The sequence below is a fragment of the Thermobia domestica genome, chromosome 17, assembly GCF_964235325.1.
Source record: "Thermobia domestica chromosome 17, izTheDome1.hap1.1, whole genome shotgun sequence".
Classification (NCBI taxonomy): Eukaryota; Metazoa; Arthropoda; class Insecta; order Zygentoma; family Lepismatidae; genus Thermobia; species Thermobia domestica.
Genome location: NC_137470.1, coordinates 73,498,980 through 73,524,090, shown reverse-complemented (window position 1 = coordinate 73,524,090; position 25,111 = coordinate 73,498,980). Strand labels below are relative to the sequence as shown.

The 25,111-nt window shown below is 38.6% G+C and overlaps 1 protein-coding gene across 3 annotated transcripts in view; it reads right to left on the bottom strand.

Annotated features, from left to right (window-relative positions):
- Positions 1-25,111, bottom strand: part of Nup153 (nucleoporin 153) — a 121,999-nt gene that overhangs the window by 7,628 nt on the left and 89,260 nt on the right. For all 3 annotated transcript variants that reach the window (XM_081743451.1, XM_081743452.1, XM_081743453.1), the window contains one exon: positions 16,276-19,027. In XM_081743451.1, coding sequence (XP_081599577.1) covers positions 16,276-19,027 — 2,752 coding nt within the window. The remainder of the gene's footprint in view (positions 1-16,275; positions 19,028-25,111) is intronic.

Genomic DNA, 25,111 nt, shown 5'->3' with positions numbered 1-25,111 from the left:
AAATAAATAAAATTAAACAAGTACAGAATTCAAACCAGACAATTTTCACGCTTTAGAAAAAAAACTAACTAAAACGTAATGTCTTCCCATTTACTACTTTTCTTTATTTAATAGTGAGTCCACCCATCTTCCGCTTCAATCACAATGTAGTGAAGGCGGTTCAAGGAATGAAGAAGGCGTATAAATGCCTGGTCGCCTTCCGACGCTATTTCAGATCTACCGCTATTTCCAACACGTAAGCCCGGAGCGGAGTCCGTGCATTTCTCGAGTACTACTTCTGGACCATGATAGCCTACTTGTACTCGATCGAATTTAAGTGGTCTGGTGGTTTCGGGAGACGGTTAACAATTGACATCTTTTGATGCTTTTTATTTTTAAACCATTCTTTGGTAGCTTTCGATGCATGAACACTATTATCTTGCACGCTCTCACTTTCCGCTCATATTACTCATACACTGGGAAGCATGTAGTTCTCCCTGACGTCTACATATTTACCAGTTTATTCGGCGCGATATTTCCACAAGTTCTCTAAGTCCAACTGGAGACATTCAACCCCGAAATCCCAAGCTTATTCTGGCACTTCTTGCCCGGGGAATGGTGTAGTCGAGGGAGTAACGCATGTCTCCTGTCCCCAATCATCCGTCTGTATCTGAAAAAAATTTCCTTTTCATCAGACAAGATAACGGTGTCCCTGAAATCCTGAGACGCCCTCAAATACTGAAGACAAAATCCAATTCTGGCAGCTCGGTGATTTGATATGATCCCGTCCTTTCACACCGGCTTCCTGCAATGAATACCACCAGTATAAAGACAGTTTCGTACGGTTCTGGATGTCCCCGAAAGCTCCAAGTCCCTGCAAGTGGAAGTAGCAAGCTTAAAGCGGTTCTACTAACGAGCTAGCAAGATGGCTTCATCAATGTGTCTGTTCGTCCTCCTCGGTTGACCAAGTTTCGGGTGATTTTTCAAAAGCTGTTCACTCTTCTGTTGCCAACATTTCTGCCCGCCTAACTCTCATGTCTGCTTCGGACACAGGACAACTAAATTCCCCCAATTGATTATACGTCCCCTTGTAGCTTTTAAAATGTAGGGCATGCTGTCTGGCTCTCATTAAAGGCCTGAATGAATTTGTTCAATCGAAATCAAAGTATTAACTATGGTCAGGTGGGGATATTTTGAGACAAAAATAAAACTTTTGCCCTAACTCTTGTATTATTAATGCTAGGAAGTATATACATCTGAATATAACGAATTAAGACCTCATCCATCGTCTGAATGTCATATTGAAAAGGGATTCTGGATTAAAAACAGTGTATTCTAGTGCAGGGCAATTATGAGACATGCTTTATTACTCAGACTCAAGTGGTCATACGAATGAGTGAGCGTTATTGTAAGACAGTCGCGGACATCCTGTCAGAAAAAGTAAGTTTGATGACTGTGATGGATTTATTCAAAATCAGTACTACGACAGTTCAGAAAATGATGGAAACCTTAACTGCTTGCAGTTTTTTTTAAATATAACCTTCTGCTTCGGTAAGAAATTGATTTCATAGAGTTTTCTTTGTTTCTACTAAGTTTCTCATTTTAAAACTGAAAATTAAGATGATAAACATGCAAAGCTTTGAAGAATACGTTATATCAGCGTTTCCCAATTTGGGATCCGCAAGCCAATCTGAGAAAGGCACAAACAGTGGTGAAAAATACACCATTTTAAGTTAAATGATCGAATTAATAATGGTAAATCAATTTATGTGAGAAGTGATATTCGACCTACAAGAAGTAACCTATATTCCACGGGGATTTTTTTTTTTTTTTTTTTTTTTTTTAAGACAGAGCCAAAAAGCGTGTAGAAAATGATGTATGTGTTTGTAAAATATCTCAAACGAAAATCATCTTTGACACAATAGATGACTCGAAAAGGAAAGAGGGAGTGAGAAATTCTTGCTCGGCATTCTTTCGTTTGTCAAAAACCCTTGATTAAATTATTTTCTGTGGTACATACATTCTTCCCCCTTGCACCCCTCCCACAGCTTTTGTTGTTACAAGTACGTTAGTGGCAGAAGAAAATCTGGCGAGTGAGATGCGGCTGGTACAACCCCGCCCATGTTTTTAACAAACTGGGTCCACTCAACTTATATTGTTGTTCTTGAGTATCAGAGTGGACCGATATATTCATTATTATATTATCCTTTCGGGCGCAAGAGACCAGGGTTCTGTTCTCGGTAGGAGCTCATTTGGTTCGGATCCTACGTTGTGGGTCCATATCTTGTAGAGGCTCGATGCTGAAAGGAACGTAAACTTTTTTTCTTCTGAATCGTAACAAAATCATTTCGCAAGGTTTTCTTCAACAAAAGAGTTCATTTCCGTGTGTTTCTCGTTACACATTCTGAAATTATAAAATCAAAAGTCCATTCTTATACAGTGTGTTTCAAAACACAGACAACGTTTGGGAGTCTATTCCTGGCACGAAGATAAGACAAAAATATAGACGAATGTGGGTGCAAAAATCCGTCATTTCGGAGTTATAGGCTGCCGAAAACACGAAAAAATGAACTTTAAAGGTCCACTGCTCTAATACTATGCGATCTACCGTAGTCGGGTCAAGACTTCACTTCGGAACCAGCATGTGTCCTATCCAAATTTCCATGTTTCAGCATCCTACGGTACTTCCGCAATAATTTTTATAGAGGTAGTTGGTGAGTACTTCAAATTATATGCTCGTAATGTTGTTTTGAAACACCTTGTATAAAAACAGTGCTAAAGATATGCCACATTGACTTGATCCCTAGTCTTCCGTTGCAAGCGCTGCTATCGACTGAAGTAATTCCATTCGCTTTCTCTCGCTTAGCAACAGCTGAACCCTTATTGGCTCTACGCGTGGGTGTGTGAGGGTGTGAATTTTAGTTCGCATTTTTGCCACGGCTCAAGACATTTTGGCAGCACAATAGAGAGGGATAGCAAATCCCAATTAATCAATCAAACAATGACAAATATGAAAGTACGTGGAAGAATGAAGAGTAATAAGGTGAAGTTTGGTAATACTGTATCAGGTTGACTAAAAAGTATTGAGCATTCCAAGGTCAAAATTGACAAGACATTTATTGTCATTTGAAAACATTATGAAATCATATATGCATCATTTTATTTGATAACTTGCCATTGTCCCGTCCTGTCCAGGATCTCTTGTTTCTGGTCATAAAATTGTGATACGTGGTTTTTACTGGCTTCTTTTGAAATTAACACAATTCAGAGAATTCCGCAGACCGAAATAAATGATAGTATGATGGTACCAGATACAAGCTACACAGTGGATTCATTAAACATACCAGCCAAGTTCTCACATCTGCAAGTCCTTATAAATGAAATCCTTCTGTTTAACGTCGCACGATTATGCCCGTTAGGCCAAGAGAGGTGTATGACGATTGCAGAATTGGTGGAATGAGAATGCGGGAGGAAAAGAGTATTGAGAAAACTAACTGACACGCAGACCATAGATACCTGTAGTTCTAAATAACACACATCCAACAGAATCAGTATCTTTGAAACCATTACTGAAATAACAGTAAAGTCTTGTAACTACTGTAAGAGGCAGCGAATTTCTTTTTGAAATTCGTAAGGGCTGGTGCTTGCCGTCTTGTATTGGGCCAGTTGAAAAGAAATAGCTGTACAAAGGATCTTTCATGGACAGGGCCCATTTAAGGAGGGCTGTAGCCCACGGGTTCTAAGCTTCAGGGGGCCCCTGTGTAATTGGAACTTCTACATTACGTTTCCTACACATTTTGTTCTAATCTACTTTCAAAGATTTAGAACGTTATATACATACTAATAAAAGTATTTACAGGAACTGTCAATTTAATGCTTCCTCATTTAACACCTTAACCGTAATACCGGTCTGTGAGGCCTTGAACAATATTTGTCTGTCGTGTGGTAGCCCTACACCGTGCTCGTGGGTTTTCTCGGGGTTCTCCCGTTTCCTCCCACTTTCTTCATTCCACCATTTTCACTCATTTCTCATTATCACCGTCTCCTTTAGCCTAACCGGCATAACCGTGGGACGTTAAACTTAAAGATTTCATTTTATTTCATTTCGTGTGGTAGCCCTGATTCACTTAGCTTCATCGACGTCTCAGTAGCTTGCCCCACTTTACCCCTCTTCACAATAATCTTGTTGTTGCGCAGTTTGAGTCGGTCGATTGTTACAGTTTACTTTTCGAAACACTCTTGGTACCAGATACCGAATATTGCAGTATACGTCACTCTTGCGTCGGTTTCTCGTACCGCGTATTACGTTCTATGCCAAGTACTCTATTTCGACTAGTTTTATTATAGTAATGCAAAGTTTGTTATTATTTTGGTTACATATGCTTTTCTGGAGACATCATGGAACAACGAAATACAGGTAAAACGGTTTCAGTTAAAGATAACAGATTTGTGCTTATAGGTCATACCAGGTTGATGACGGAGAATTTAGTGAAAATGGCATTGAAATAAGTGACTGTGGATGACTGCGACGCTGATCGATTATGTACTTTCAGAAGAAGCACGGGAAGATTCAACTTATGTGTGTGATAGTGTAGATAAAAATGTAAAAGATGATGAAATGGAATGTGCGATACCAGAGAAGACTGCGCTACTTATTGATAATAGTAACGAGAATGGTCCACCATACCCTTGGTGTACAAAAGAGCAAGCTAGAAACAGTCGTGTTCGAACCCCGGCGCACAACATAGTTAAGGTAAGATTACCAGGATTGACTAGTCATGCGAAAATAATTGGAAATAATCCTGATATAAAAAAAAAAAAAAAAAAAAAAACATCTGGAATTTGATATTTCATTTTACACTAGTTGACTCAATCATTGTGAACACTAATGTGAATCAAACTACCGAGAACTGAGGAGCAGTGTTGAGATCAATGTAGTTATAGGCTTGCTACTTCCGACATCAGTTTTGAAATCAAATCATGAAACTGTTCTATCAATGTTCTCAAAGGATATTTGTAATAGACCATACTTCAGTGCAGTGCGAAAAATTGCGCCTAAGCAGTTGAAAACAAAAAGTGAAAGTCAATATTTGGTTTCATTTGTACCTTTTCGTAATGGTTTTGTAATTAACAACAACAACAACAACAAAAAATTAAAAACATATATGTAATTATTTTTATTGCACTTGCGTATACTTTCGTCAAATACTTGCGAGTTATAATACTTCATGTATACTTGCTAGTTAAAAAGTAATATATACTCAAAAAGTTCATTCACAAAGTAAGTTTAAACATTTTATATAAATATAGAAAGAATAACGTAAAGATAATTGTGGCCTTTTGTCACTTAAGTTGTAAAAATTTATGGTTTATAAATAAAAATCAATGTACCAGTTTTACAGACCGTGTATTGCAATTAATGTTTCAGGAGTTCTATTACGGTTACAGTGTTAATTTGCTTTCTTCGAATTTTGTTTTGTTTTCGGGTTAAAATGAAATTAGTTTTTCGTAATTTTATGAAAAAAGAATCTTTATTCTTCGTATTATGCTCTGACATAGCTTATTTGGAGGTAAGATCGATGAAACAATAGTCCTACATTATTTTACTCGCCTATTGTTCGGTTTCAAATAAAAGAGCATTTCTATTCTTCAGCAGCCGCCTAAAACATCAATTGTCGAGATATTTCCTAAAGAAGATGGAAATGCCTTTAATGCAGATCAACGACATATTTATGCATTTACAGGTGTCCAGAGCTTTTGAACAATGTCGCCTCCTCCACTTTATTGTTATTTTCTTTAATTTATTTTTTGATGTCTTACAACTGAGAACCTGCTGCTGTTTTGATACTTATTGCGAAAGGTGTGTTGATGTCAACTAACGTACATTTGTTGCTAGTGTGTTAATTTCTAGGGGATTGAAAATATGGAACCCAACAAGAAGTGAAATGACGCTGCAAAAAGAAAACCGAAAGAAGTGAAAAGTTGCGGCTAGAGTTTAGTAAAAGTGCTAAACACACACTATTTTACAAAAACCAATTCGGGAGTTACTAGTGATGAAGCTTTACTAGATCAAGAGCCTAAGTCCAACACCACTTCTGGTTATAGTTGCAGTGAATGCGGACCTACTGTTTCTCTAAATACTAATAGTTCAGTGCATGACGGAGACATAAAACGTAAAATAGATAGAAAAGACAGGAATGATTGCATGGTTGCTGTTATAAAATTTTTAGTGCAAAGCGGATTACCATTCAAAGGAGAAACTCATTTAGTAGGGGAGCCAAATAATGGAAATTTTCTTGGTTGTATGAATTCATAGCGCAGTTTGATCCATTATTGAAAGAACACTTAACAAGATATGGAAATCAGGGAAAGGAAAACGTATCTTGCTTATCACAGACGATATATAATGAGCTTATTCACGTCACGGGTTCAGAAGTATTAAAGAAAAGTTGTGACAGAAATTAAGAAGTCACAGTACTATGCACTAATTTTGGATTCGACAGCGGACAGTGCGCATTTGATCAACTTCTTGTAATTGTTCGTTAGTGTTTCGAAGGAAAGGTGTACGAGCGTTTTTCGATCGTTCATTCTCATAAAACGCCATACTGGGAAATGTTTATAAGGAATTATCTTCTTATTTCCTGAACAACAAGGCTTAGATATAACTCACTACCGAGGCCAGAGCTACGACAATGCTGCAAATATGTCTGCGCGATACAATGGTTTGCAAGCACACATTAAAGAAAGAAAGAAAAAAAAACAGTTGCCTTCTGTTCTCCATGTGCCATTCTTTCTTTAAATTCAGTTGGTGTACGTGCAGTACAATGTTTCGTGCACGCTGTGATTTTTTTTTTTTTTAGTTTCTACAAAAACTATACATTTTTCTCAAGTTCTACACATAGGTTGAATTTGCTGTGTTCGGGACTTAAACCTAATGGAAACAATCGATTATTTGTCTTAAAATCACTCAGTGATACAAGATGGTCAAGCCACGCTAAACCATGTAAGGATCTAGTTTTAAATTTTTGTAACAATGAAAATCCTTAAGGAAAAGCAGAAATAAAGAAGAACACACCGATACTCAACGAGATGCTAATACTATTCACAGAAAGATGATGAAATATGAACTGCATTTCATGGTTGTTTTGTGGCACAGAATATTAACAAGATTTAATGAAACCAATAACTACTTGTAAGAGCCTGACTTGGATGTTGTAACAGCAGTTAATTTGATGAAAATTCTGGAAACTTCCGTATCCTTACTAAGAGGCAAATTTGATAAAGTTGAAGAAAAAGCGTTACAGATATATACAGAAATTGTAACAAATGGCAATGATGCACCTGAAAGAAGCAGAACCAAAAGGTTCCCTGCCGGCAATGACGACATTTATTTAATGCGAAGGAAAAAATTCCAAGTTTTACCGTTATTATCGACTTTATTCCAAAATTAGGCATGGAAATACTTCATGAAGATGATGTCCAACAATTCATTGCAATTTACAAGGAGGGAGTCGAAAATGAAAATATAAAGATGAAATCACTCCTTTTTCTAGCTATATAATGAAAACGCAGCTTGAAGCACAAGACAAGACTGCATACAGTATATATAGACATATGTATAACAATGATTTGCAATCACTTTTTCCAAATATGTTTATTGCTCTTCGTCTGTATCTAACACTCCCTGTTTCTAGTTGTGAGGCTGAAAGAGTATTCTCAAAATTGTCACTCACCGAAAGCCCACTACGAACTTCGTTAAAGGAAGATAAATTCAATGGTCTTACCATTCTATCGTCAGAACATGACATAACTAGGGAACTGGACTTTCCTGAAACAATTTCAAACTTTACTGCACCGAAAGCAAGACGACGCAATTCAATGTATGAAACTAGGCTTATTTTATCATACTTCTTCCTGAACTGAATGCAAGTGTTCCTATCTAATTTAGTACATGTGGTTTAACATGTAATTAATTAGTGGTTCCAGATATTTTTTTCTCGAAAAGACATTTATTGATGGAAATGGAAGTGAAATGCCAGCAACTATATTAGAGTTACTTTTAATGGGTATGTAATTAAAATGAACAAATCAAGGAAGATGAGTTATTCTCAATAGAAACAATAATGTGAACTGTCTCCTACTCATGGAAACTAGGGTAAGTTTATAGTATTATTATTATTATTATTATTATTATTATTATTATTATTACAATATGCGGCTTTCCCTTCTATTATTTGTATTTTTAAATGCGACATAATATACAAACTACAGAATATCTAGGTGCTAGAGTTAAGTGTTATACATGTTTGTGTGCCTGTTAAATGATCTTCGAGTTTTCCACATGACTACTCACAAAGGGCCCCCTATCCGACTTCAGCCCCCGGCTCTTACTGCTCTTAAATGGGCCCTGTTCATGGAAGTGTAGATAGAAATCTCAACTGGCAAAGGGGGGAGAGAAAGATTTCGATGGCCTGGTAGTGTCGGGTCGTCCTTACTAACGTTGGTAGCGATCTTGTTTCCAGTGCAAAAGATGAAGGGTGATGAGGCATTGATTTTTAGATGTACAAAACAGAGCATCAGTCGATGGCGGAATTGAGTCAAAGATAACTCGTATGTTTCAACATATAAGCTGGGAATAGGATTGGTACGAAGTGCACCAGTCGCAAAACGTATACCAAGATGATGGACAGTGTCCAGTTCACGTAAAGGGGTAAATCTGGCTGATCCATAAATAATTCATCCATAAACTTTGAACGGAGTAGAACAACAACGCGATCAGCATTCCAAGAAGAGCGATATTTTAGCTCTCCTAGATGGACTATCACTATCCAAGACAGCCTGGTATCAAACTGAAGGCCCAGAAATCGGATGTTGTAAACGAATACAAGCGCGTATGGCTTAGATAAAGATCTGGATGATATGTGTAAGCGAAGAAGACACAGTTAGTCTTGTCGATGGATAAAGTAAACCGAGTGGTCGCTGACCAACGTGAAATACTGTTCAGAATAATTTGTAATTGTCTAAGAGCAACATGAAGATCACAAGAGCGGCAATAAACTGCCAGGTTGTCCACATATAACATTCCACGAACCGCAGCGAGTACTTGTGTCATATTTACCACCACAGTAACGAGTCACACTTAAAGACACTGCCTTATGGAATGCTGTTTCCTTGCAAAAAATGGTCGGGGAGCGTGGATCCTAATATGACTCGAAAGTATCGATCTCCAAGAAACAAGTGTAGAACGAGGCTCATATGGCTTTGCATTCCGCAAAGAAGGAGCTAACGTAAAACTTCTTAACGCCAAGTGGTATCACAAGCGTTCAAAACATCAAACATAATGGAGATCAGATGCTAGCGATGACGTAAAGCATCCTGATTGCATTCTCAAGATGATCGGTATTGGAACAGAAGTACCGGAAACCACATTGGAGATCGGAAAGCATGGAGTTTTCAAATACCACACTAAGAGTATATTGATCATTTTCCCCAATAACTTTTGTAAGTTAACTGGTTAAGGCAATTGGCCTATAACTCGAGCTGGACGTAGCCGAATTCTCAGCTTTTAACATAAGAAAAATATAAGCCTCACACCAAGCAGCAGGAAAGGATTCTTCAATCCAGACATACGTAATTACAGAGGTACAGATGATGTTCTTTGCCAATGGCAGTAAGATTGCGACGCACAGCATAATGTATGGAGTCTTCTCTAGGTGCAGTATTTTCAGTGCTAGTGAGAGCAGTGTTAAGTTCAGCAGCAGTAAAAGCCAAGTTGTAATCTTCATTATTTGGTAACGTAAAATGTAAGGATCTATATTCTGCTCGTGCTTTACCTTGTAGAAAGTCAGGTGAAAAATAAACCGACTAGAAACTGCAACAAAATGCTCGTCCAATTCGTTAGCAATCCGCTTCTGGTCAGTAATCAATTCGTCTTGCACAAGAAGTGCAGAAACGTGAAATAGCCCTGAAGATGAGCAACTTTGGACCAAACCGCACTCATTGAACTATCTGCAGTTAAACTGGAGACATACTCGCGCCAGCTACGTCCTACGTTTCCCTTATTTAAGCAAGTACCGTGCTCTGGCACGGAGGCGACGAAACTGTACCAAATTGTCAGCAATAAAAGAACCATTAAAGCGACGAAGTGCTCGGAATCGTACAAGAATAGCTTTATTTCTTTCGATTACTAAAAAAACAGTACGTTTTTGAGGCGCCCCATCTAACAATGGAATTGAGGGATTAGCAGCAGCTACCACACTTGGGTGTAAAGCCTCAACGTGTTCAACAGAAAACTGGGGATCTGATATGAAGTCAAGACTATCAGTTTGTAATGAGGCAAATGAGTAAATTGTAAAGCAGGTAGTCCAGTGAGTGTGGTCGGAAAGTGATCACTGCCACATAAAACATGTAGACACGCCACTGAAGATTAACCGCTGCAAATACAAAGATCCAGATGCGAATATTTTTCTGTGACAGTGGTAAAAAGTGTTGGACTGCCATCAATTAATTAGATAAGGTCGAGAGAAGTTACAAATTCTTGAACTCGGTGCGCGGGGAACCCCACAGTTCATGATAAAAGTTGAAGTCTCCCATCAGAATAACTAGATGTGGGAGTTGGTGATATATGTCATCTAGATCAGTCGATGAAAAAGCTTCAGGCAATGTGATGTAGATGCTGCAGAAAGTAATCGCTATCCAACAGCTAGAACCTAGAAACTGCTGTTCACCTGAGTAGAAGTGGAATGATATTAGTCCTGTGTTCCAACTGCTACTCCGTCAGCAGCACGACCATCGCCGTTCTTGTCATGGCGGTAAACACTACAGCTGGAAACACAAGAGCGAGTAGCAGTAAGGTAAGTTCCTTGGAGACACAACATAACGGACTAAATGACACTTAGGTGTTTAAATTCTTCGGAGTGTGTTTTGCTTAGGACAGCAAAGCGAACAGACGTGTTTTAGAACGCTCTGACATTAACTGTTACCACGATCAGGCCCGTATTTAGATAAGTGAAATGAAATCAAATGAATCAAATGAAATCTTTAAGTTTTACGTCCCACGTTGGTTATGCCGCCGAGGCTAAAGGAGACAGTGAGGATGAATGAAACAGTGGAATGAGGAAAGCGGGAGAACCCTGACAAAACCGACGCACATGGTATCTGTCTACCACAAAGCTCACTTGTCGCGAGCTGTGATCGAACCAAGGATCCCATGCAACGCTCTACCACTGAGCTACAACGGCCCTCAGAATTTCTTTTAAAGATTCACAATAAAGCACTATTTAAAACTAGCAGAGTCCCGCGCACGCCCGAGAAAATAAGTTAATGTGTTTAATTCGCTCGAATTACAGTAGTTACTAATTAGCTAGCTTATCTGATTATTTTTAAAAAGTCATCCTCTCCCACCCCCACAAAAAAGGATGACGATGGACTTGATAATGAAAACTGATACCATTAAACTCAGCGACCTCGGAAACTATGAATTCAACACTAATGTATGTAGTTTTCGATTATTTTTAGAATCTCGTCCCCTCCCTGGGGAGTGGAACATGACCTTGAAGTTAAATTTGATTAAAACTGTCACTATTCATCTCAGCGACCGCAAAAACTATGAATTCAACTCTAATATTGGTCGTTTTCGGGGTGGGGATGAGGGAGCAAATTATTCAGAGCACAGGGGGCGCACAATATATAAATATGGGCCTGGCCACGATGGGCGATACTCTAACATAATGGAAGGTAAGCATTGGTTGTTTTGTTTGCCTGAAATTGAAAACCTCAACAAGTGAAAAAAAATAACCATCGCTAGGTATTGATTTAGTGCTATTATGGATAGGGAATGGAGAAAAATCCCGGCCCTCCCCTGAGGGACAACTGGGAAAGAAGTCAGAAGACATATTACTGAAACTCAACAAGATGGAACTGGCACTGATATGAATCACGAATATAGACAACAAAATAGCCAGAACAGAAGCATCAACGCAGCAGTTAACATCTCAAATCAAAGAGTCAGAGATGGAAGTAAGTTTCTATCAGAGACAAATGAGAACTTAGGAAGAAGATTGAACGAAATCGAAGACAAACAGAACTATCTGCAAAACAAGAGCAAACAGTCACACTTACGAGGGACTTTTTTCTGGTGTCACACGAAATGTGGAACGAGACTATGGTCAATCGATCTGTATTAGTGAACAAGAAAATACATAGGCGGAAAAACCCCTGGATCGCAACCGTTCTGTACTTATGGGGGGGAGTAGGGGCACTGACAACACAAACACGTTGTGAATAATGAGACGAAATATGGACAGAGTTCGATGAAAATATGCATAGAAGCACAGTTAAACATATATTACAATGTGACATTACATTCGGCAATACTCTGACAAGTGAGGGCAGAGGCGTAGCACGTAACGACAGAGGAGGGGGTGGGTAAGCACAAGTAAAAATTGTCATATAATTGAGGAAAACTGAGAAGCAAAACATCAGGGGAATGGTACAGTAATAATACATGGTCAAGTATCAGTCACAAACTACAGACAGCCTGCAGACGACACTGTGAAACAGAAATGGAAGAAAGAGAGCTATGGAGGGGATTGTTGGTAGGGTTCAGACCACCACCTCTCGCACGTCCGATGTGTATAAATTGTTGTATTATGTAGGCATTCATTTTCATGTTTGTCGCACGTCATACTGTCTGTGCATCCTCTCAACACTGCTAGGATCCTCCCTCCCCCCCTAAAGTTCTGATTTGCTACTTGCCTGGTTGGACATATACGTTGAATATGAACAAGACTGATCGAGAAGTATGACTAAAAATATATAGGGTACAAAGAAATGTAGCACAACATAATGGACTGCCCATGATAGATGGTTGTGGAGAAGTATTTGAGAGACCTTCATCCAGCAGTGGACTGACAATGGTTGTTGATGATGATGATGATTATGACAAAAGTAAGACAAGAATATAAGCCCATGTTGAATGCACTGTAAAGTACCAAAGAAGCACAATATACTGCAGGTAAATAACATAACTGTGCACATGTACACTCATGTCCAAAATTATTGTCTCATGTCTATAAATATGTTGTTCTAGGAATATAATTTGATAATGAATTCGTCCGGTATTTCTTATAATGTTAGTATGTGTATAATCGGCAAAGACATGTATGTGGCAAATTTCATGTCAAAAGAGAAGTAAATAAGAACAATAAAACGAAAATAAAATTTAATTGTCTATTTAGCAACATTTTATTTTACTCATTATAATTTTCGTATTTATAATTCTTTTGCTATGAAATTTACCACAAATATACATTTTCCGATTATACACATAGTATCAGTATTAAAGGTACCCTGGAAAATCATTATCAAATTATATTCTTACAAGAAAACAGTTATAAATATGCGACAATCATTTTGGACATGAGTGTACATAGCTGTGATAACGTATGATAAGGAAGTATGGTCTCTAGGCTGAGTTGAGTTGATTTTGGGTTTAACGTCCCTTTCAGCAGCGAGGCTATATGAGACGTGGACCTTCTGTTTAACGTGGAATCCGAACCACATGAGCTCCCGCCGGGAATCGAACCCGGATCTCCCACGCCAAAGGCGCGTACGCTAACCGCTTAGCCACGGAGGAGCTCAAGTCTCTAGGCTGATTATCGTTTGTGATTTATTCTATTTATATGACCTAATTGATTAGTGCTGGCGATTTGATGCTACAGTCGGGGCTCATAGTGGTCTGGTCTCTTGTAAATAGTTGAAAAGTGACCAAAAGCATACGAAAAAATTACCAAAATCTCATCATGCCCCTTTTTTCCTCTGTCAATTTATCCATTACCTCTCTCTGTTTGTTGTTTTGTTTCATCCTTTCTTCTTTACTTTTTTTTTGAGCTTCTTCCTTTCTTAAGTTTTCTAAGTATGCTTTGTAGTTACGGTAAGCAGATGTAAGAAGCTTCTGAGTAAGTGGAACCAGTTCTGGCCTATTTCCGAATTTCTTCACTCCAGACATTATATTTAACTTAGCATTGAGAGTTCTCAAGGCCATGAAATATTCAAATTCATCACCTACTCTTAAGAACATACAAGAAGCATAACACAAGACGAACATGATGAACCCCCCCCCCCACCCCACACACACACACACACACAAAACATTGAACGGAGCGTTAACTATTACGAGAGAAAACTAAAAGTCGATTATGACAGAAGAAAGAATAGACACAGAAGGGTTCTCAACCCCATCTTCAGAGCTTAAGCATCCACCAACCATCCACTGTGCTTTAGAAAGAATAAAAGCTGAAGTGAGAATAAAGCTGACTGTTTCAAATGTAGCAGCAAGTATTAAAGCTTTCAGAAGAATAATGAGTAACAAGTTTCTGCCTTTTTCCTTTTATTTTTATAATATTTTTCTTAGAAAACTGCCAACGCAAAACATAAATCACACGAAAAAGTCACTTTACCTCTCAAAAAAAAGTAACTTTTAGTGACAAATTTGTAAAAAAGTAACTTTTAGTGACCAACTTGAAAAAAGTAACTTTTAGTTAAAAAGGTGACTCGCTATGAGCCCTGTAGAGTGACAGGGACGACGGACCGCATTTGAATGCTGACAGTGGGGGGACGCAAGGCAGGGAAAGTCCAATACACCACTGTACACTGAAAGATCAGTTCAGAAAGGTGGGGGCCATTGCCCCGTTGCCTTTCTATTCTCTACCCATGTACTAAACCATATCTATGATATATTACTATGCTATTCACCTCAAGTCCGGCTCGAATATGTGTTCATACCGTTTATGGAACTTTTCCCCTACGCTATACTCCAGGCTACCCGCCCTCCTCCTCTGCCCTTACTTGTCAGAGTATTGTCGAATGTAATGTCGCATTGTAGAAGCGCATATATTTCACTGCGCTTCTATGCATATTTCCATCGAACTCGGTCCATATTTCGTCTCATTATCCACAACGTGTTTGTGTTGTCAGTGCCCCTACTTCCCCACATAAGTACGGAACGGTTGCAATCGAGGGTTTTTCCCGCCTATGGATTTTCCTGTTCACTAACACAAATCGATTGACCATAATCTCGTTCCACATTTCGTGTAACACCAGAAAAAGATCCCTTGTTAGTGTTTCACAATGTAAAAACAAGGTGTAATAGTGCAGGTAAGAGCAGTTGGGAGGTGAAATGAAAATGAAATGAAATCTTTGAGTTTTACGTCCCACGGTTATGCCGGTTAGGCTAAAGGAGACGGTGATGATGAGTAAGGAATGAAATGGTGGAATGAAGAAAGTGGGAGGAAACGGGAGAACCCCGAGAAAACCCACGCACACGGTGTTTGTCCACCACAAAGTTCACTTGGCGGGAGCAGGGTTTGAACCCGAGACCCCTAGCACCAGAGGTGAACGCTCTACCACTGAGCCACCGCGAGCAGTTGGGAGGTGTGTAAATAGGCTGTGATAGAGGTAACACGAAATAATATGGGAGTCGAAATACAGGAGCAGGGTATAGCAAGAGCACACGCTATTCCTAGTAGAAAGAACAAGGATGTAGTGGTAAAATTTCAACATTTTAAGAAGGAAACAGAAGCCTTGAGCGCGAAAACAAATTTGAAGGGGACAAATATTATAGTAAGTGAACAATTCTCAAACCGAGTGTGTAATATCAAACGAGTACTAATGCATAAAATGTATGAAGCAAGGCAAGCGGGAAAGTTCGCAGTTTTAGTTTTCGATAAGCTCAAAACAGACGAAGATACATATAAAATAAACCCAGAAATAACAGTAAAGTAAGTAAGTTCGAAACCTGTGAAAGTCTCAATTGAGAAACTTTCTGGACAGTGGCTATTGCAGTTTCGAAGAACTGGGTTATGGGGTTGCCATATTCCCGACGCCCGTAAGAGACAGAAGAGATTATTATTGAAGTCCCATATATTTGTTAGTAATCCAGTTCCTGAAAAGTAAGGAGAAATCTTCCATCTCGGGAGCCCACTGGGGCACTCAGATACAATAAAATGTCGAAGTACACATTCTCATTATCGTAAATTCTACAGCCAGTCTTGAGTAGTGTGGTGTGTGGTTAATTGTGGATGGAAGATTCACTTGCACAGAACATGACCTTTCCAACATATTATCTCACCTCCATGAGCAAGGCTACAGAAGCTAGCCACAGGCCCCGAAAAATATTTAGTTATTTTTCAATCCTGAAAAAAAGTAATTGGCACTCTCAACATATTCAATTATAAGTTTAATTATTTTAAATGGTTCATTACACCTATCAAAGTAGCGGATAATACAACCACTTACCGTATTTTTGCTCAAGTTAAACGTTGGTAGCTGGAAAGATGTATTATTGTTTGTTCCAAAAGCGTTCGAGGATGCAGCTCCAAATATAGAGGGTTGGACTGGTCCCTGTGGTGCACTGGTTGATGCATTACCCCCAAACACTGAAGGTCTGGACAGCACTGAATCACTACTAGACGAGCTTCCATGTGAAGAGCCAAAGGCAGGCTCCGCCTTAGATCTCGCACCAAAATGTGTTGTTTGAGCTGTACTAAACGTAAAATTGCCTGCTGTTGCGAAGACATTTTGATTTGTCGTAGAAGGAAGAATAGAAGTAGACACATGACCTCCTTTCCCTGTACTAGCAGACGATGAACCGAAAGTGAAGACCTCTCTCTTACCACTTGCAGTACTAGTAACTAGTAAATTGGCAGATTCTGAAACGGGATTCGTTGTAGAAGCAGTTGCCTGAGTTCCAGAATCGAATACAGGTACACGAGTTGGCGCTCCGAAGCTGACAGATGATGCAGGTTTAGAAGCAAACGTGGGTAGAGAATTGGTAGTGTTATTTCCCGCGCTGAAAGTAGGTACTGAAGTTGTCGGTTGTGCGCTAATGTATGATGAGGCTGTAGTAGTTGTGCCGAAAATAAAAGTAGTCGGCGTGGTTGTAGCAGTTGGAAAGGCTGAAGCAACTGACTGCTCTGGCAGAGAAGTTATTGTAACTGTCCTCTTTGGGACGTTTTCAGTAGCTGTAGGAACTGTCCGTGAACCGAACGTTACATCAGAGGAACTTCCTAGTCTATTTTGTGTAATGCTGTTGGAATTAGTCGCGCTAGACGAAGGAGTAACTGGTCTATTAATAGTAAAACTTAAGCCTGATGTGCTTTTCTTTAATGGTGGTTTTCCCGAGGATGAGTCAAGCACATTTACTGATCTTCCATTTGAGGATCCACTCCCGAATACATCTGAGGGAGCTGCTATATTAGATGCAGAGGTCGCCTTGACGGTGGATACATTGCTGGAACCGTTGTTTGTGAACGTAACACTGCTTGTGACTGGAGCAGAGCCACTCGTAAATGACAACGAAGGTACAGTGAAAGTGGAATTTGATGACGTTACAGAACAGCTAGGATTTCCTCTGGAATCCACAGTTTCCGCTGAAAGCACAGTTCTCTTTGGTGCTAGAGTCTCTGGTGACCTTTTACTTCCGTCAACTTCAGTTGATTTACTATCTCCAACGGAGTATCTAAAACCTTCTTTATTTGTAGGTTGAGATATACTGGCACTGTCATGTTTTTCTACCTCGAGTGAATCAATGCTGTTGTGTGGTGCAGCAGAAACATTCTCGCTAGTTCCTGCTGTAAATTTCTTGTTCTTGCTACTACTCAACTCAGACTCATTTCCTGATTTATCATCACTTGATGTTGTTTTTGTCATCGAGTTTGTTGAACACGTAACAGCTTCACTGGTATGAAAACCAAATTTAAACTTGACAGGTTCAGTTTTCTTTGTTTCTCCTGAATTAAAATCAGATTTTCTATTTGAATCTTGAACATCGCTGACCTTACCACCATTAAAATCCCATTTAAAACCAGGCGTCGATGTACCTGCATTACTTACAACAGATTCCTTGATTTCAAAGCGAAATCCTTGCTGCTCAACCCCACACTTTGGAGATTCACATGTAGAACATTTGGTGAGATTTGCACTATTTCTAACTAAACAAACCTGGCACATCCACATATCTTTCGAACTTTTTGAGTTACTTTCTTTCTCACACTTTTCAGCTACGATTATTTTCGTGTTCTCCGTTTGGCAAGCCAGACATTTATTTGTTGATACTGGATTTCTCACCCAACACACAGAGCATTCCCATGTATCTTTCACAGGTTTAAACTTAAACCCAAAACCCACATTCACCTCTGTACTGTTCACAGATTTACTTTCCGGAAGGTTTTTGTTTGGTTTCTCCGCTTTGCAAGCTACACACAATGAATCACTGTCCTTATTTCTCACCAAGCAAGTATTACATTCCCAAATTCCAGACGATAACTTAAATTTAGCTCCAAAATTATCGGAGCATGAAGACTGTTGATTTTCACCTTTGGCCACACCAGTTGATTCACACAATACACTGGGTGATGCGTTGCTCTTATTCGCAGCCACACCTTCACTACATTGTTTATCTGTTAAAGTAGATGAGATCTCTGGTTTACTTGGACGAATACTATTTTGGCTAACCAAGGCTTCGTGACTTGCACTACTTACAGCAGTGTTTATCTTTTCGTTTTTAACATTTTCATTCAATTTCCCTGAGCTCTGCTCACTAAACTCGACACTCGAACTACCCATGCTACCCTTGATTGGAGGTCTTTTTAACGTACCACGGATCCTACTAATGTCCGTTGTGCCTACGTCTTCCTTTTCACTTTGCAGCGGTAGAGACGAAAAATAACTATTTATTGCCTGTTTCATTTGCTCTTCTGCTTCACTCGAGCTTTGAGTTGTTGTGTATGGTTTAGCGAAAGCGTAGCTGTTCGAGGATTGCGATGGACGATTAATATTACGAACTGATATGGGTGCAGAAAACCGAAAACTCGTCACAGGAACTGTGTATGTTCGGTCCGTGGTAACTGGAATCTTGAAGTCAAACTTCGGTAAGGTTGTAATTGGCAATGAGACACTAGGTAAATTTATTTGCTCACTTCCACCTTCCTCTACGGACATGTTTGACTTAATTTTACTTGTATACTTGCTTCCTTGCCAATCATCAGTCCTACAAGAGGGAAAGAAAAAGTATCAGTTTACATTCGAAAACATAATATGTTTAAAGAACAATTACAGATATAGTAAGATCAATAAATGTAATGTTGACTTTTTTTCCCTAAAGCAAGCCTTTTGAAATATCTTATCTTAACTATATATAAAACTACATAAGCTGACAAATTAAAGGGGTACTTCCGGTTGACGTGGAAAGTTGAAATTTGGCATGATTGTAGCCTTCCGGGTCTAACCGACAGGAAAATTGCCAAAAGTGAATGTTTTTAGTTTCTAAGGAGTCTAAAAGGGGGATGAGAAAATTCCCATGTTATTTAAAAGGGCGTTTTCTTGGGATACAAAATCTTATCTTTTAGGTAGTTGAAATAGGAAAAACTTGACATTTGGTAGAACTGTGGATTTAAGAGGTGCGAGGCCGTAGGCCGAATAAACTTGAGGGTCAGGGGGCGAAGGCCCCAGCTGTGCTAAATTCAGGAAATGTGATTAAAGAGCAAATGCACAAAATTCACTCTTGATGCAAAGGCTGATACCTAAGAGATGCGAGGCCGTAGGCCCAGCAAACGAGGGGTTCTGGGAGCGGAGCCCCCACCTAGCCAAAGGCTAGTCTATATATTAAAGTGCTAGGTTTATATGTTTGTCTCCAATCATTTCGACAATGAGATCTCGAAAACCACAAGTGCTATAAATAATGGCCGTTTTCACTGGTCGATTCTAAATTTTGTGTAGATTGTCCAGTTCTAATTGATTAAAAAATAAACGGCCATTATTTCTTTATTACATTTTTAAGGGTACACTGGAAGTGTTGCAATTTTAGAAAAGTAAAACATCGTATCCTACGAGTTATTCAAGCACCACATAATTACATACAGGAGTAATACCTCTCATGCGTTTGTTTGATCTCCAAATGATAATGAAAAACGAAAGATAACGATTTTTCCAGTCTAAGATGAATCTTTATTGTTTGGACTGTTTTGCCCAATGAACACCATATATCACTGACATTATAATTAATTGTGTGTATAATATATTTGCTTATTACATACTGCATGCAGAAGAAAGACAACACTGGTCATACATGAATTAGAAACTCCAACCGGAAGTAGACTCAAATCTTGCAAACGGTGCGAGATATTGAAAAAGTAATCGAAAAAAATCTCCTCTTTACGGTATCTCTTGCCGATTTTTATCAAGACGTCTTTCACTTGTGTCTGTAAAGGGACATGTACAGGTGTGAGGAATAGCAAAGAGATTCATGTTCGTATGTGAATGATGCGCTGTGTAGAGAGTGCAGGTTCAGCTAGTCTATCTATTAAAAAATGAAATCTTTGAGTTTTACGTCCCACGGTTATGCCGGTTAGGCTAAAGGAGACGGTGATAATGAGAGATGAGTGAAAATGGTGGAATGAAGAAAGTGGGAGGAAACGGGAGAACCCCGAGAAAACCCACGAGCACGGTGTTTGTCCACCACAAAGTTCACTTGGCGGGGGCTGGGATCGAACCCGGGACCCCAAGCACCAGAGGTGAACGCTCTACCACTGAGCCACCGCGCCCCCCAGTCTATCTATTAAAATGCTACAATACCAGTTAAAAGCGCCTGAGCTCCAACTTATAACTTTAGCTTTCAAATCTTTCTTTTACGGTTGTGTGTGATTTCACGTTTAACAAAGACAAACATTTTAAGTATTTGTACTTTAAATAGTCTAAATTAGTTAACTGTATCTTTTTCACAAAGTTTATGATATAAAATTATTGTTCAAAGCAGGGGTGTCATTTAGGGGGGCAGGGAAGGGCATTTGCCCCCCCCCCCCCGAGTTTGAGATGTATATAGATTTTATCAATAGACAAGTAGTAAATCAGTGAGAAACGCGAAATTTTACTAATATCAATGGGTCTTGCTCCCCCCAAGCAAAATCTGAAATGACGCTCCTGGTTCAAAGCCTTTGTATTTTTATAAGCCTTCTCCAAAATCAATGCAAATGAACTGTGCTGCCATCTTTGGAGTTCTTTTAAACTATATGTTTCTGGAAATTAATGTTTGTGGCCAATCCTTTCGACAATGAGACCTCAGAAACTACAGGGTCTAGAAAGATGACGTTTTCACTGATCGATTGCAAATTTTGCGTAGATTGTCCAGTTCTAATTGAATATTTAAAAAGCATGACCATTATTTCTTTATTACATTTTTAAGGGTACACTGGAAGTGTTGAAATTAAAAAAAAAAAAGCTATAGCATCATATCCTATGCGTCATACATTCCAACACCACATTGTTGTATATTGGGGTTGTATATGTGTCAGGCGTTTGTTTCATGGCCAAATAATGGTGAAAAAGGAAGGATAACCATTTCTCGAGTCTAAGATAAATCTTTATTTTTTGAGTGTTTTGCCCAATGAACACCATATATAACTGACATAATTAATTGTATATGTAATGTATTTGCTTATTACATACTGCATGCAAGAAGAAAGAAAACACTGGGTATACATGAATTAGAAACTCCAACCGGAAGTAGGCTCAAATCTTGCAAACGGTGCGAGATATTGAGAAAAAATAACCGAAAAAATCTCCCCTTTATGATAGCCCTTGCCGATTTTTTTTTTAAATCAAGACGTCTTTCACTTGTGTCTGTAAAGGGACATGTACATATATTGTGAGGAATGAGAAGGATATTTATGCTCATATGCGAATGATGCGCTGTGTAGAGAGCGCAGGTTCAGCTAGTCTATTTATTAAAAAGCTAGGTTTATATGTTTGTCGTCAATCCTTTCGACAATGAGATCTCGGAAACCACAAGTGCCGCTTTCACTGGTTGATTCCAAATTTTGTGTAGATTGTCCAGTTCTCATTCAAATTTTCAAAAATCGTGTTGTTATTGTTCTATTCAACATTTTATGGGCCGTTTTGAGCCCATAAGATTAACATTGTTGCAGGCCGAAACTACGGTGTTTGGCAACAAGTAGAGAAGTTACGTATGCCGTGTTGACAGACATTGTAGGCGCTTTGCTTAAATCTGAATTGATAAAACCTATTGCATCCTGGCAACTTCAAAGGCCTCAAGAGATGCAATGAGGCGTACTCGGACGGATATGGATTTATTAGAAAATATTATTTCCACTTGATATTGTGTTACTTCTACAAATTTGCTACAATCACACTCCCACATCTAATTCACTTTCTTTGAGTCTCCTATCCTTTACTGTGTAAGGAGACATGCACAGTGGGAAGGAGATTTATGATCATTTCAGAACGATGCGCTGAGTAAAGAGTGCAAGTTCAGCTTGTCTATATATTAAAATGCTAGGTTTATACGTTTCTGGTGAATTCTTTTGACAATGATATCTCGGACACCACAAGCTCTAGAAAGATGCCGTTTTCACCGATCGACTGCAAATTTTGTATGGAGTGTTCAGTTCTAGTTTAATGTTTTAAATTAGATTACATTTTTTAGGGGTACACTGGAAGTATTGAATTTTTTTAAAAAAAGTATCACATTCTACGAGTTATACACTCCACCACCATATATTTGTATACGGGGTTAGTATATCTCTCTGGCGTTTATTTCATGGCCAAATGATAATGAAAAATAAAGGATAACCATTTCTCCAGTCTAAGATGAATCTTTATTGTTTGGAGTGTTTTGCCCAATGAACACCATATATCACTGACATAATTAATTGTATGTGTAATGTATTTGTTTATTACATACTGCATGCAAGAAGAAAGAAAACACCGATCATACATGACTTAGAAACTCCTGCCGGAAGTAGGCTCAAATCTTGCATACTGAGATATTGAAAAAATAATCGAAAAAATATCCTCTTGCGGATTTTTATCAAGATGTGTTTCATCTGTAAAGGAACATGTACAGTTGTAAGGAATGACAAGGAGATTCATGCTCATATGTGAATGATGCGCTATGTAGAGACTGCAGGTTCAACTTGTGCATATTTAAAAGTGAGCCCCTCTTCCATTTTCTCAGTGTGCCTAATCCACGCTCACAGATAGTGAATAATATTTTTGAAAGAAACCAGATAATTGGTTTCTGGTCAAAGATTTTGGGCGTTAACCTCATATGCATTTATATTTTAAGACATCTTAAAATATGCTTTTAAAACATCTTAAAATATAAATGCATATGAGGTTAACGCCCAAAGTCTTTGAACAGAAACTAATTATCTTGTTTCTTTCAAAAATATTCTTCAATATCTGTGAGCGTGGATTAGGGACACTGAGAAAATGGAAGAGGGACTCACTTTTCAACATGCACAGTCGTAAACAGAGTAGAAGGTTTAGCAAAAAGGAAGTTATGAAAGTGTATTCTTGCAAGCAAATTTAGTATTTAAGAGTTTCATAGAAACTGGTGAGATGGAATGAAATATTAACAATTTTACTTCGTAATATTTGAACACAATATTCATACATCTGGCTTATCAACATACTTAAAAATGTGCGAAAAATGAACATATGCACATACGCACAAGTTTTAATTGGTATACGAGAAATTTCCAGAAATTACCAGACGTTTTGACCTATCGCGGCAGTGTGCAGGGCTAGAGTCACCATCTTGGTGTAAAAACTTTGCCAGATGCAGTACTTATCCAGCTGTGGTAGCGTGAGGGCTATGACGCTCTTACTGTGCTTTCTGTGACGTGTTACAACGTGCGCTGAAATAGAAAATTCCGCCTCTTATGAGTTGCGTTCTGTAATTAGGTTTTTGTTGGCAAAAAAAAAAAAAAAAAGGCCAATTGGAATTCATCGCCAACTGTGTGAAATGTACGGACATGGAATAATAAGTGAAGGCCAAGTAATATAATGGTGCACACTGCCAAGCGTACCCGAGTGCTCTTGAATGGTTTTGGATTGGAGGTGTTCAATCACCCATCATACAGACCGGATTTGGTTCCAAGCGACTAGCACCTCTTCCAATGGATGAAGACATGGCTCACTACACAACGCTTTAATACTGACGCCAAACTGCATGCCGGTGTAAGCCAGTGGTTGAAATCGCAGGCGACAGATATCTACGCGACGATATTGAAAAACTTGTGCCACGATATGATAAATGCCTTAATTTGCATGGCAATTATGTCGAAAAATAGCCTGGGAGTGTACCTTTCAAATGTATATAATATAATTTGGTTTGTTCATTCTGTCACTTTTTTTTTTTTTTAATTTAAAAACGCGTTACTTTCTAGACAGCCATAGTATAACTATCATTTTGGGCTCGCTTTCAAGACGACTATGTATGTCTAACAAAAAAGAAAATAGTGAAAATATTAAATACAACTCTGGAAAATTCATACTGCAAACCTCTTCGATGAATGTTTCATCCAACTGCCGGGATTAAAAGTCAAAAGGAGGAAAACATAAGGATAGGAAGGTTTCTATAGGAGGTATTAAAATGAAGACACGTGATATTTTTACCAAGTTGAAATATATATGTGTGTGAGAGAGAGAGAGAGCGAATTGTGGGGAAAATGAAACTCAGGGGATGGGTTGGTAAATAAAAGTACAGGAGGAACGAACATACATATATAAATAAATGTAATGATCTTTGTCCAACTCCTAGACCTCTTGACCGACTTTGATGACTTTTGGCACCTTATTTATTTGCGCTTTGCCTATATTATGTCCTTACCATGTTAGTCTTCTTAAAATGCTTATCTAAGGAAGCGAGAGAGGGGTCAAAACTTACACGAAAATTCAATATCCTCTCACCTTAGAAAGATGAAACTTTGTACATAAATTCATTTAAAACATTAGTGGTTTTGAAAATTCCAGTTTTAAGTGGGAAATCTTCTATGAATTTAAAAATTAATGTAACGTAGTTTTGTAAGAGGCAGATATAACAAACTTCACTCTAGTACTCCTTTACTAGCAGTGTTGGTCTTTGAAGTTCGGTACATAGGTGATAGAAGAGTATAGCAGCAACTGTATGAAACATCTATTCTTTTGTCGCATAGTGTACAAGTGTATTAACGGCATTTCTACTAACCTACTAACCTATTCTCTGAGAAGAAACAAATCAAGACTTTTGTTGTAACGTATTAAATAACCATGGTATTGTATGAGTCGTGTGTAC